This window comes from Panulirus ornatus, chromosome 68 (genome assembly GCF_036320965.1).
Source record: "Panulirus ornatus isolate Po-2019 chromosome 68, ASM3632096v1, whole genome shotgun sequence".
Classification (NCBI taxonomy): Eukaryota; Metazoa; Arthropoda; class Malacostraca; order Decapoda; family Palinuridae; genus Panulirus; species Panulirus ornatus.
Window position 1 is genome coordinate 13,614,969 of NC_092291.1, and position 12,884 is coordinate 13,627,852.

The following is a 12,884-nucleotide window of genomic DNA, read 5'->3' on the forward strand; positions in this document are numbered from 1 at the left end:
GATTGAATCAGGGCATGTGAAGCGTCTGGGGTAAACCATGGAAAGCTGTGTAGGTATGTATATTTGCGTGTGTGGACGTATGTATATACATGTGTATGGGGGTGGGTTGGGCCATTTCTTTCGTCTGTTTCCTTGCGCTACCTCGCAAACGCGGGAGACAGCGACAAAGCAAAAGAAAAAAAAAAATTGTAACCTATATGTTTACAAAGATGTTAAAAAAATATGTACATAAATTTTGGTATAACAATCAACTGTTTCACAAGAATGTAATGTTAAGCTTGCAAATATCTTGATTTTCCAGGATTTTTATTTAGTATTCACCTCAGCTACAACTTTGATTCTGGAAGAATTTATGTCAATTAATAAAGAACCAATAGTATATAAAACTTAATCTTTTAAGGTCATCATATATGTTTCACAAACATTGGCACTAAGCTGTTTCTGAAAATCTCACCTTAAAAAAAATTCAACAGACCTATCATGAATATTTCAATATTATCTTACATACATTACATGCATTTAATCAAATCTGGCCAAACTCAAAAGAGGTTGTTATGTAGGAGGGCAAAAATGGATATGTTTGAAGCTATAGTAGCACCAGCAATATCATATGGATGCAAGGCATGGTCTATAGCTAAGTCTTTGCAAAGGAGGGTGGATGTGTTGGAAATGAAAAGTCTGAGGGCAATAAATGGTGTGATGTGGTTTGATCAAGTAAGTAATGTGGGGGTAAGAGAAAGGTGTTGTAATAAAAAGCGTGTGATTGAGAGAGGTGAAGAGGGTGGGCTGAAATGGTTTGGACATATGGAGCAAATGAGTGAGGTATGGTTGACAAAGAGGATATATGTGTCAGAAGTGGAGGGAACAAGGAGAATGTAGATGACCAAATTGGAGATTTGGCATTTTGATGGGTACTCACCAGTTGAGTGGAAAAAATATGGATAATGGATGTGGAAACATTGTCTTTGTTGCCAGTAATTGTTTTCTAACCCACTGCTACTGTACTTACTGCACTCAGGAATTCTGGAAGCTCCAGAAAGTATCTGATGCTCTTACAGTCAACTACCAGAAGTATATCATACTGTATTCAGCACATTAGGAGTCAATCGGTTAATATTCTCATTTTTCCTTATCCATTTTCATCACCTTTAAAACTTTATTTCCATGTGTGGCAAGCTTTCAAGATGAATAAATGTTCAGGCTGCAACATTACTAGCCATATGATAAAATCCTTCCTTATGCCATAATATAAACACACTTCAATATATAATTATGTTATAATCTTCCATTTTCCACAGATATATGTTGTGTCATTTTCATTATTCATATCACAAATCTATATACATTATCTATATATAATATCCACTGATGCCTTGCATCAGATGAATGGAAAAAATACAGGCAAAGGATGTGGAAACAATGTCTGAGTTGCAAGCAATTATTTTCTGACTCACTATTCCCATACTTACCACAGATGGAATTCCTGGAAGCCATAGATTGCACATGGCATGCTTGTAGTCAACTGCCAGAGGCACACTGTACTATATACAACACAGCAGTTAGGGGGTTAACATCCTCATTTTTTGCCCTATTCATTTTCTAACCAATATTCTAATCTCACTAAAGCCATTTCCACACCATAGACTCTCTCCATCCATGTAAACCAATGTTTCATTCCCATAAATCATATCATAAAACTTTCCAGCTGACATACTCTACCATACCTAAAACTTGTATCTTTACCTCCATGAGACTTTCCTCATAGTGCAAATAAGCTGTTTACCTTCAAACAGCTTCTCAATATTTTGCCATTTCTTCATCTATCTTTTCACATCACTTGTCCTTCATTAATAGTGTTACATCTTCATTTACATATTTGTCTGACTTATCTTGTAAGCCTGAGATGAAACTCTTCACTTCATTCCATTCAGAAGTCTCACCCACTTTTAGTCTTCTCCTCCAGCACAAAGCTTATAAGTTTTCCTTTCTAATGACATATACAAATTTCAGCCTCTTACACTTCACTTCCCTATATGGACTTGTATCTCTTTTTGAAAGAAGTTTCAGGTAAGAAGCTTTCATGCAGGACCACATGTACACTTTGAGGTGAATATGAGCAAAATCTGGGTCCCCAGCCAAAACCTTGCAGGAATGCAAGAATGTCAGGAATGCTTGGCTTCCTAAAATAGACTTGTTACCCTGCTAGTCACATTTTCATGTACACCAAGTACATCAGCAAACTGTCTATTTTTTCATGAGCCATTCCTTTTTGCAATATCATAAATCCATGTGAATTCATCATTCCTCACTTTATCTGGACTCAAACAACAATCTCAAAATATATTTGAACCACATGCACTCAATGAGTCAAGACACTGTTACTCAAAAAAATTACACAGAGCACAAAAATACCTTTTGATTTCAGGAATACTTCTGCATTCCTCTTGATACGAAATACCATTCCTTCTCAAAAGATCTTGGAGTGTTTTGATGTATACATCTTGGGCATAGCTGTAAGTGCGGTACCTTTCCACCTCTTGCTCTGCAAGATATCTGTTTTGCTGCTCCTCAAGCAATCTTTTTTCTCCAGCCCTCTTAACTTTTATCACCATTGCTGAATGAAAAATACAGAATATAAGGTTATAAATTAAAATGTATGGTTGGAAAATGAACAAGCACAGTTGGGACAATAACATACTTAGCAACTAAACTTCAACCAAAAATACAAGACATAAGTGCTTAATATTCACATCATAACTACTTGTTACTAGTAACAAAGAGGGATATGTGTAAGTAATGGATAACATAAATATAGCAGGGATTCAAAAGAACTTGGCAGAGCAGCTCAAATAAAAACTTACCATTTTGTATATGAACTACTCTCCACAGCCGCAGTACTATTATGAGACCAACCCCAGTATGGGCATCATGGGAGTGAAGGTAAACAGCATCAAGGAACAAAGCCACTATTACAACAATGGCATCAAATACATCTCCCTGAAAAGTGATTCTAAATTACATTCAGGCCCAAAATACCATTAAATTCATGGATGAGTGGTCCACCACATCATTTCCTTACAAAACCAATAAGTAAGTTTGCTATATAAACTCCACTAAAGGCTTCATTCTGGTAAGCAACCCAATGCAACAATATATGAATATTCATTTCTATGTCAAATGAGATAGCATGAACGACTGAATTCCATGATCAAGGTCATCTGATTACTGCTACCTCACTGAAGCAGGAAACTGCGATCAAGTATTATAATAATAATAATAATAATAATAATAATAATAATAATAATAACAATTTTTTTTTTTTTTTTTATACTTTGTCGCTGTCTCCCGCGTTTGCGAGGTAGCGCAAGGAAACAGACGAAAGAAATGGCCCAACCCACCCCCATACACATGTATATACATACGTCCACACACGCAAATATACATACCTACACAGCTTTCCATGGTTTACCCCAGACGCTTCACATGCCTTGATTCAATCCACTGACAGCACGTCAACCCCGGTATACCACATCGCTCCAATTCACTCTATTCCTTGCCCTCCTTTCACCCTCCTGCATGTTCAGGCCCCGATCACACAAAATATTTTTCACTCCATCTTTCCACCTCCAATTTGGTCTCCCTCTTCTCCTTGCTCCCTCCACCTCCGACACATATATCCTCTTGGTCAATCTTTCCTCACTCATCCTCTCCATGTGCCCAAACCACTTCAAAACACCCTCTTCTGCTCTCTCAACCACGCTCTTTTTATTTCCACACATCTCTCTTACCCTTACGTTACTCACTCGATCAAACCACCTCACACCACACATTGTCCTCAAACATCTCATTTCCAGCACATCCATCCTCCTGCGCACAACTCTATCCATAGCCCACGCCTCGCAACCATACAACATTGTTGGAACCACTATTCCTTCAAACATACCTATTTTTGCTTTCCGAGATAATGTTCTCGACTTCCACACATATGTTGATAATAATAATAATAATAATGGACTGAATCAGGCATGTAAAGAGTCTGGAGTAAACCATGGAAAGGTCTTTGGGGCCTAGATGCAGATAGGAAGCTGTGGTTTCAGTGCATTACACATGACAGTTAGAGACTTAGTGGGAATGAATGTGGCCCTTTTTTGTCTGTTTTCCTGGCGCTACATTCCTGAGGCAGGGGGTAGTGATGCTGTTTCCTTTGGGGCGTGGTAGCAACAGGAATGGATGAAGGATGAATGTATGTATATGTCTGCATATGTTGATATGTATATGTATGTATATGTTGATATGTATATGTGCGTATGAGGGTGTTTATGTATATAAACGTGTATGTGAGTGGATGGGCCATTCTTCGTCTGTTTTATTCATCATACTCAATTGCTGTTTCCCACATCAGCGAGGTAGCATCAGGAAACCTAGCTTCTGCCAGGTACCCAATTTATTATCCAACCCATAGGGGAATATAAACAGCTGGATTGACTGTGAACCAGATGCTGCAACAAGGATTCAGTCCTAATGCACTCAACCCCAGGAAACTTGTAAATGCATCATGGTCAGCAATGCTAGCCAATACACCATGGAGGTCCATAAATGAAATACTGAGGATTTGAAAAGAGTAAGCCATCAAAACTTAAAAAAGTGAAAAAATATATATATATATACAAATTTCCTTGGGTAATGGGACTCATGATGTCAAAAAAGGAGGTAGCTAGGCGTATGTTGGTGGATGGTAGACTCTAGGTTAACAGTGGTTACGATCAAAGATCAGCACTACGTTGGTTTCACATAATGAGGATAAGTTGTTTTTGCCAGAGATATTTTACTATGGAGCTTGTTTCTCTCTTTATTCTTATATTTTTAGGCAAAAATGTAGGCTCTGAGCATCTGAAAAGTATGTGTTTTAACAGACTTTTTACCAGACCACAATCATGTGGTTCTCCAAACAAAGCCATCCAATTCAAGGTGAGAAGGTTGGCAAACACACACCTAATAATGCCATCAGATATTAGATTATTTTTCAAAAAATTAGCATTATAAACACAAAGACTACTGGTTTGCACAACATGGTAACACATTTAAGGGAAGTGGCAAAGATATTCACAAGTTCATTCAGGGTCTGAACATTGAATACTTTTCAAAAACAACTGCACTGATGCCAAAGGCAAGAAGATATAATAACCCTTTAGTAATAATTGCAGTATTGGTTTTGAAAAGAATTTTTCAAACAGATTTCCAGGATGTATTGGCCTTACTTATGTCCTTGCAATTAGTATGACCGTGGTATTATCAACTATGTTCATCTATCTTACTGACTGGAATTAGAAGGCTTTATCAGGAGCACTAACTTATCATGGACAAGTGAGGAGGTTGGCTCAAAACATGTGGCATACCTAACCCAAGTAATTTGTGGCTCTAATGTCCAAAAAAAGTTAAAATCTACTCTACTGAAATTCTTAATCTTTATTCAAAGCCTATCTACTCATTTCAATTACTTTCCAAAACTCCTGTCTGCCTATTTCCACATACTCTGCCTAACTGTTCATTACAATTCTTCTCCAATATACCAGTCACTGCTTATTTCCATATATTCTGATGTCATATATTCAACAACAATGGACAAAATATCTATCAGGTTTTTCTCTACACTATGAAAGCAAATATATATACAAAACTGTTACAATATAGTAATAATTAATGAAATGAAACAAATAAAAGGTGAAAGCTTATGCCACCAAAAGGTTTATCTTCATTAGCCTTAACAGGAACTAAAATCATATATGTGAGAGCTCAATGCAAAGCAACAAAAAAGTTTAAGTACATAAGCTAACATGCATATAAAGAAACCTAAAAATACTACTATCAAGAGTTCTAAAAAAAAGTACATATTTCATATTTCTGTGCTTTAACAGTGAAGAATGTAGTGTACATACAAGCCTTAGATTATTGCTGGCAACAGATCTAAACACTAAAAAAGAATATGTACTCATTCTGCATTACTTTGTGAGTGAAGAAATCAAACTGGTATGCATATATCTTGAGTCCTGTTTCAACAATGAAGAGTGCCAGAACACTAAGGGAGAGAGTGTGCAAAACAAATGGTATGGAAGAGGAAGCCCCATTCATCTCCAGGTCCAAAAGCAGCTCTGTGATAACCAGCATTGTGTCCACTACCACCAAGGCAACCACTAGTACCTATCAAAAAGTAAACAAAAAAATATTATACAATCTATATGTGCACCTGATCACACATCCATGCATACGTTTGCACACAAACACATACACACAAATCTGATGAGGTCTGCATGGACTTGATGAAGTCTCTCCATATGTGCTCAGGGAATGTACACATTTGAAAGGCTGTTGAAAAAAGTCATGGGGAAGAGGTTGAAATGCCAAGGGTATGGAAGAAAGAACATGCTGTGCCTATTTTCAAGTATGGAGATCAGGAAATTGCAGTGAACTTCATGCCAGGATCTCTAAAAAATGTGATCAGTAAACTGCAAGAAAAGATAAACAGAAAGCAAATGAATTTTCTCTTGCAAAAGGGAACAAAACTGAAGTAAGAGGCAACACAGGTTCAGCAAAAAGAGGTTATGCATAACAAATCTTTTAAACTTTCATGATGGAATAAGCTCTGTTTTAGATGGATGAACAAACTGTATGATCTTTGAGAGCTAGATGGCACCTGATGCTGCCCTACACAGGAGGCTGTAAACAAGTGGATCATCAAATCAGCAAGAGGAAGATTCCTTTGATATTGTAAATCATCCTAGTGGTAAGCAGAAAGGACCTAAGAACACATCATATGAACTTTTTTTTGATTGGGTTGGGGTTACCAATGGTGTGCCACAGGGATCAGACTAAGGGCCATTAATGTTCTTTATCTATGTAAATTACATACCAGAGAGACTAGACTACATTCACAGATGATGAAAAGGTCATGAAAGAAGTGCAGAATGCACATTAACTCACAAAGGAACTTAAACAAGATCCACAGTTGGTCTGATATATGGCTGACGAAGGTCAAACCAATCAAATGTATAGTAATGAAGATATTGCCAAGTGAAAAAGGCCCTCACAAGACTACATTCTGGTATGAAATGGGGGTAGACATTGCACCTAACCTATTACCATGACACCAAATGAGGAAAACAGTAAAGGAGGCAACCAGTTTACTGGTCTTTATCATTTACATCTGCATTTCAAGGACAAGGAAAAGGAGACATTCAATGTGCTAGTAGCAAGCTATATTAGACCTTAATTAGAATAATGTGTGCATCTCTTGCTATGTCAGCTCACTTGAGGAAACATAAAGATCTAACAAAGAAGGTCCAGGGAAGGGAAGCAAAGATGACACCTAAAATAACTGAACTGAACTACAGGGAGAGGTTGGAGGTTAAAATATACCCATTTTGGTAAAGAAATGAACAAGGGAGACTTGATGACAAAATTCAAGTTTCTAAGTCAATGTGACAATAAAGATAGTCCCGAGGAGGGCAACAAAGATGATACACTAAGAAACATAGCTCACTTACAGGGAAAGTCCTGATGTTATAAAGCTGCCCATCATGGAAAAGAGAGCACGAGGTGACTTGATTACAATCTTAAAGTATATGAATCAATTCAACAATGTCTACAGTGAACATTTCTTTAACAGATGCACAGATAGAACAACCAGAGGTCACAGCAAGAAACTGAGGAAGAAACAAGTTAGAAAGGAAGTAAAGAAGTACTTTTACAGTATCAAAGCAGTGGACGAAGAGAAGAATCTCAGTGATGTACCGGTGGTTTCAGACAGCATACAACTTTAAAAAGGTGTATGATAGTAGAGAACGTTCAAGAGATGGAGCCCCATGAGTATAGAGCTTCCTCTCTATACTCTACAAATATTAAGTAATTACAGCCTATTGCCAGAACACCAAATCAGAAAAACTATTAAGGAGGCAAATCATCTGTATGATATAAACACCACATTTTAGTTTACGGATAAGAAAATGCTTAAACTATCAGAGCACATATGAGACCTAAATTACAATATGCATCTCAAATTTGGTCACTTCTCTTGAAGGAACATATAAATTAGATAGAAAAGGTCTAACAAAAAGCATCAAGAAGAGAGGCTTTCAAGCCTCTGAATCAAAGGGACAATGTCAAGAGTAGACATTATTCTGAACTCAGCAAAGAGAGACTGATAAGTCATGGCAAAACAACTAAGCAAGAAACGTACAGTATCTGAAAGATGAATACAATAAGCTACATGATGATACTGTGAGTGCAAAGAGTAGCTAGAAAATGAATGTTATATGATAATGAAGAAAGTTTATGCAGCAATAAACTTTTATGAAAATTTCTGTTAGACCCTAAATTTAGTCTGGTGGGGTCCAAAGGGTCCTTTAGATACTGAAGTCCATTAGAAAGGGGGTTTACTGTATCATAAATGAAACATCTTTCATATTTAGCGAAAAAAAATCCTTCTGAAGTTCATTCACTTCATATTTCATCCATTATTTGCAATAAAGTTAAATTTCTTGGATTCTACCTTTTCTGAAGTAATGCAGCTCATTCCTGAAAAGGTCTTATAATGCCCCTAAAATAGTACTTCTGATTTTCTAAAATAATTCTGCCTTTCCATATGCTTTCAAAGGCAATGTCCCATTTACATTTTATTAGTCATCTCTCTTTTGCCCTTGATTATCACCAGCAGGTGTCTGGGTATGGGAATTGGCAAGGTTTCTCAAGAATTCTACATCCATGTTTGGTGTCCACAGGGTCTAGATCTCCTGGATGATACGAAGCACTGATAAGGTGTTGCAGAAAGCAGCAACCTGACTGTGCATTCTGAGCATCCAGTGCACTTAAGAAATCTCAAGCATACCCACATTTTCTTGCTTCCAGGCAAAAATTCAGGCTTTCTCCACCACAGAAATGTAGGAGCTAACCATCATAAAGCACAGGTGGAAGAAATGCAGCCCCCAGAGATGAAATTCATAAAATGAACTGGCAGCCTGGAAGAGTAAAGAGAGAAAATGATTCTCTCAAGATGGCTTGAAGCACACTGATGTGGGGTTGACGGTACTCACACCATTATAAACACTAGTCTCTGTGACTAGATGCATGATGAAAGCATCATATGCTTGTACCCATAATAAACCTTAGCTGCATATTGCTTTTGAAAATATATGAGGAAGGACAATGTTTTTTGCAGACTTTATATCGCGTGTTATAAGTGGAAAACAAAATATTCTAAATAGATAATGTTCTCTCACATCTTTACCATATCCATCTCTGTATCCTAGAAGTTTGATTGTTTAATGATTGACATTAAGGGTACCTGACATCGAGTGGAGCGTATAAAATGCTGCAACTGCTGTCTCACTGAAGTTCGTGATCTTAGGGCAATACCATCCGAGGAAGTTGAGTCAAGACTAAGAGTGTCCTGTAGTCCCCGAGGAGGTTCATCATCTGTTCCTTCTCCACATTCTAACTCACTTTTGTTTCTTTCCATGATCTTTTCCTGAAAAAAATTACAGTTCATTCTATACTTCTGCCATTTTAAACAGCAAGAACATCCTGCAAAAATAGTAAAAGCTATGTATAATATGTTGCATGCAGTAACACACAGCTACAGCTAAAGGATATGTTTCAAAGAACCTAAATGAAATCCTGGGGATTCAAATCAACTGAAGTAGCTCCCTGTAAAAGGCAATATGAAAGGATAAGTGAAAGGGTGAGTTGAAGACTGATTAGAAGGAGTGGAGAGAATGTATGGTTTCAAAAGAAAACCAAAATGGTGCAAGTATATATAAAACGTTTGCATCAAGTTGTCCACAAGTTGCGTATGAATATTCTAGAAGCAAGAATTGCTGTATGTGGAACAGGGACAAGAAAAATGGGCTAAAAAAGGGCATAATAAATCTGTTCTTCACAGGACAAAATTTAAGTGATAAGAATAGGATAAGTAGTCTGCTTCAATTGACAAAACAGTTGAATGAGAGTTTATCAGTTTTTATAACAATATGCAGGTCATCGTATAGTCAAAGACTTCATATGTATGTGAGAAAGCACAAAAGATAAGAGGTGATACAATGAGAAAAGTATACAGCTCTATCAGCTCTAGCAGAATGTAAGGAATCCACTGCAACCATTTTCATCAAAATCAAACAACTACAATTTATGCATCTATCATCTCAAAAACTACCTTTGTTTCAGCTTATATCATTCTTATAAGCATCAATAATGTATACTGACTAGAAAGGTATGCCATGGAACACTAGTGTCCTTTCAGTTCAGAATAAAACTCTGAAGTAAAATAACACAAAGGGCATTAGTATTGTTCGGGAATATCAAAAGCTCCTGAAATGAATTCCAGGGACAAAGATGCAATTTTCTTTATATTAGGAGCCAAGTTCTAATCAAGTTAAACCCTAAAAGGGAGGGGGGGGGGTGCTCAGGTAAAATACAAACAAGTTATAGGTCTTAAGCCATTCACTTCTTTATATCTTCAACTATTCAGTTTCTTAGATGCTAGGAAAAAGCTTAAAGAGTATATGATCTAGACTTTTCAATGTGACCACGATTAAGTTCCATGTTATGTGCAAAGACACAATAAATAAAAGCCAATAAGAGACTCTAAAGGTGAAGTATGATGCCATGGAAATGCCATTAGCAATTTTTACTGATAAACATGTGAAACTACTTATTTCACTCAGAAGAACAAGTTCTGATAGGCATTATAGATATCTGAAGCAATTTTCTCATTCAGCATAAGTTTCGTGAGAGAAATGAACGATCAAAGAAACATAATCTAACGCAACAATGTAGCCCAACCTATGTAAATGCAGGAAGGAATTCTTTCAACAAAGTAAAACAGTCCATTACATTATTACTCTTGTTAATACGTCAATAAAGAATAGCACACCTTTGCAATGCCATCACTTAAGTAAATGCACCAACCACTCACAAAGTAATTGCTATAATTACCGTTGATGAGCTTTAGTTATGCAGGTATAAGTATTCAGTTACACAAAGAAATACTTTGACACGTCTGCTGCACAAAACAGCGACTGTACTTCAAGACCTATAATTAACTTGTCTAAATGTGCACCTGCGTACTTAAATGTTTACCTCCAATATTTACTTAAGCTCTTACGTATCTTTGATGTATGAAGAACTATTGGAGAATAAATATCTTTTACTATTCAAAGGATATTTAAATAAATTCCCTTGGAATAATTCAACATAATCTTTTCAATACCATTTGTACTAAATGGCTTTCCGTTGTTGAAGATTTAATGTATATGAATGTGTTAATAGCCACACTAATTATATTAATAGAATGTCTATCCTCAAGTTTCTGTTTTTCATTTCTTACAAGAACGAAACTTAAGACGTCATACTTGACATGATATGTTTATAAACAAGACGGTGGTTGCCTAGCACTGGGTTATACAGGGTCACATTTTATAAAAAAAAAAAGATTTCTATTTGAGTAATGAATTAAATCGTCTTTTTTTTCTAATCTAGCCTTTTTAATTTATCTGTTCCTTTCCAAGTTTTCACATACAAAATATGAAAGTTAAATCAAGGGCTTCTCACAGCCGAACTCGAGAGTTGTTTGACTGGTTAACTGTCGAGTCATTCAAGTAGATTATGTACGTGGCTGAGGTATAGTATTATATCCCAGAGAGTTAAGTCAATTCAAAATATGCCTGCACTTTATATATATATATATATATATATATATATATATATATATATATATATATATATATATATATATATATATATATATATAATGTGCATGTTTTTTACTCATATTTCTAATTTAGTCCACTCTATTTAGGTTACATTTTTTCATTTCTATTTTATCCTCTTTCAGGTGCTCTTTGTAATTTCTCAAGTAGCATGTTCCAGTTTGGATTAATGACCAGTTTCTCATATTTAATTCCAATTCCAGTTTTCAATGGGTAGAGCAGGAACATATTACTTAAAATATAATTATGCACATAACCTATGACCAGTGTTTTATATTTTCTTTTTGCACAGTAAATAGCATCCATTCAAACCACTTACGTACACAAAATACTTACAGTTCATCCAGTCCTCACTTATGCCCGTTATATCATCCAAAATTTCCTTAGCCTTAATTACTTCCCTCACTGAATCTATTCATTTCTACAGCAGTCTTGTCTCTACTTGCATTCCCAATTGTTTGACTGTCACCTTGAATAGCCTATCATCTGTGGTATCTATGTTATACATATAATTACCATCCAGAAACTTTCATTTGTGCGTACTCCTTCGCATCCTAAACCCAATTGGCTGTTTAGAAATAGGAGGTTTGTATATATGGTTTTAACCTTAAATTCTAATCTTACACAGTAAATACTATCTTGCATATATCCCCAACTTGTGCCACTTGTGACAAAGTAAATTTTTTCCCCTACTCCTACAATGTTATAGAATAATTCATTTGCACACTACCTTGAATCATGAGATCAGACATACATTTACCTTCACATAGCCAACCATTAAAGGTGAATCAGCCATGCAGCAAATGAAGTTGCATCCCCTGACCCATCAAAAAACATAGGCCTACCACATAGATGTAGGAAAAATAAAAGCCCTTCAAATTGGGCGGAGTGAAAGACAAGAGGATAAATAGAACCAAGAAAACAGTTTATATCAGCTTAAAGTTAGTGGCAATGCAAGAAGAGTTGGGGAGATCAACTACCAGGAGGCACTTTTTAGGAGGAGGCATTTGAGGTACTAAGTTTTATGATATAGCCCATCCAGCAGCAACCAATGTATGTCATTTTTTTTGTGTGCAAGAATTGTTCGGTGGAGCTATAATTCACAATATTAGGATCATGCATAGT

General features: G+C 36.2%; 2 protein-coding genes across 5 annotated transcripts in view; one reads left to right on the forward strand and one right to left on the reverse strand.

Annotated features, from left to right (window-relative positions):
• Nucleotides 1–281: 281 nt before the first annotated feature.
• LOC139747386 (voltage-gated hydrogen channel 1-like) lies at nucleotides 282–11,281 on the reverse strand. 3 transcript variants are annotated; one of them, XM_071659673.1, is made up of 6 exons: nucleotides 11,131–11,281; nucleotides 9,338–9,520; nucleotides 6,004–6,198; nucleotides 2,862–2,997; nucleotides 2,413–2,614; nucleotides 282–340 (listed from the first exon to the last, which is right to left on the reverse strand). In XM_071659673.1, exons 2-6 carry the CDS (start codon nucleotides 9,509–9,511, stop codon nucleotides 307–309), a joined length of 741 nt encoding a protein of 246 aa, XP_071515774.1. In that variant the 5' UTR covers nucleotides 9,512–9,520; nucleotides 11,131–11,281; the 3' UTR covers nucleotides 282–306. The 3 variants fall into 3 exon arrangements, with proteins under 3 accessions (XP_071515774.1, XP_071515772.1, XP_071515773.1); XM_071659671.1 differs by lacking the exon at nucleotides 11,131–11,281 and adding an exon at nucleotides 10,987–11,124; XM_071659672.1 differs by lacking the exon at nucleotides 11,131–11,281 and adding an exon at nucleotides 10,925–11,076.
• Nucleotides 11,282–11,428: 147 nt separating this feature from the next.
• LOC139747385 (sialin-like) overlaps nucleotides 11,429–12,884 on the forward strand; it is a 35,342-nt gene continuing 33,886 nt past the window's right edge. Inside the window, exon 1 of one of the 2 annotated variants that reach the window (XM_071659669.1) lies at nucleotides 11,429–11,670. The gene's annotated coding sequence lies outside the window, so the exon portion shown is untranslated. The remainder of the gene's footprint in view (nucleotides 11,671–12,884) is intronic. The other variant, XM_071659668.1, reaches the window with a different exon arrangement.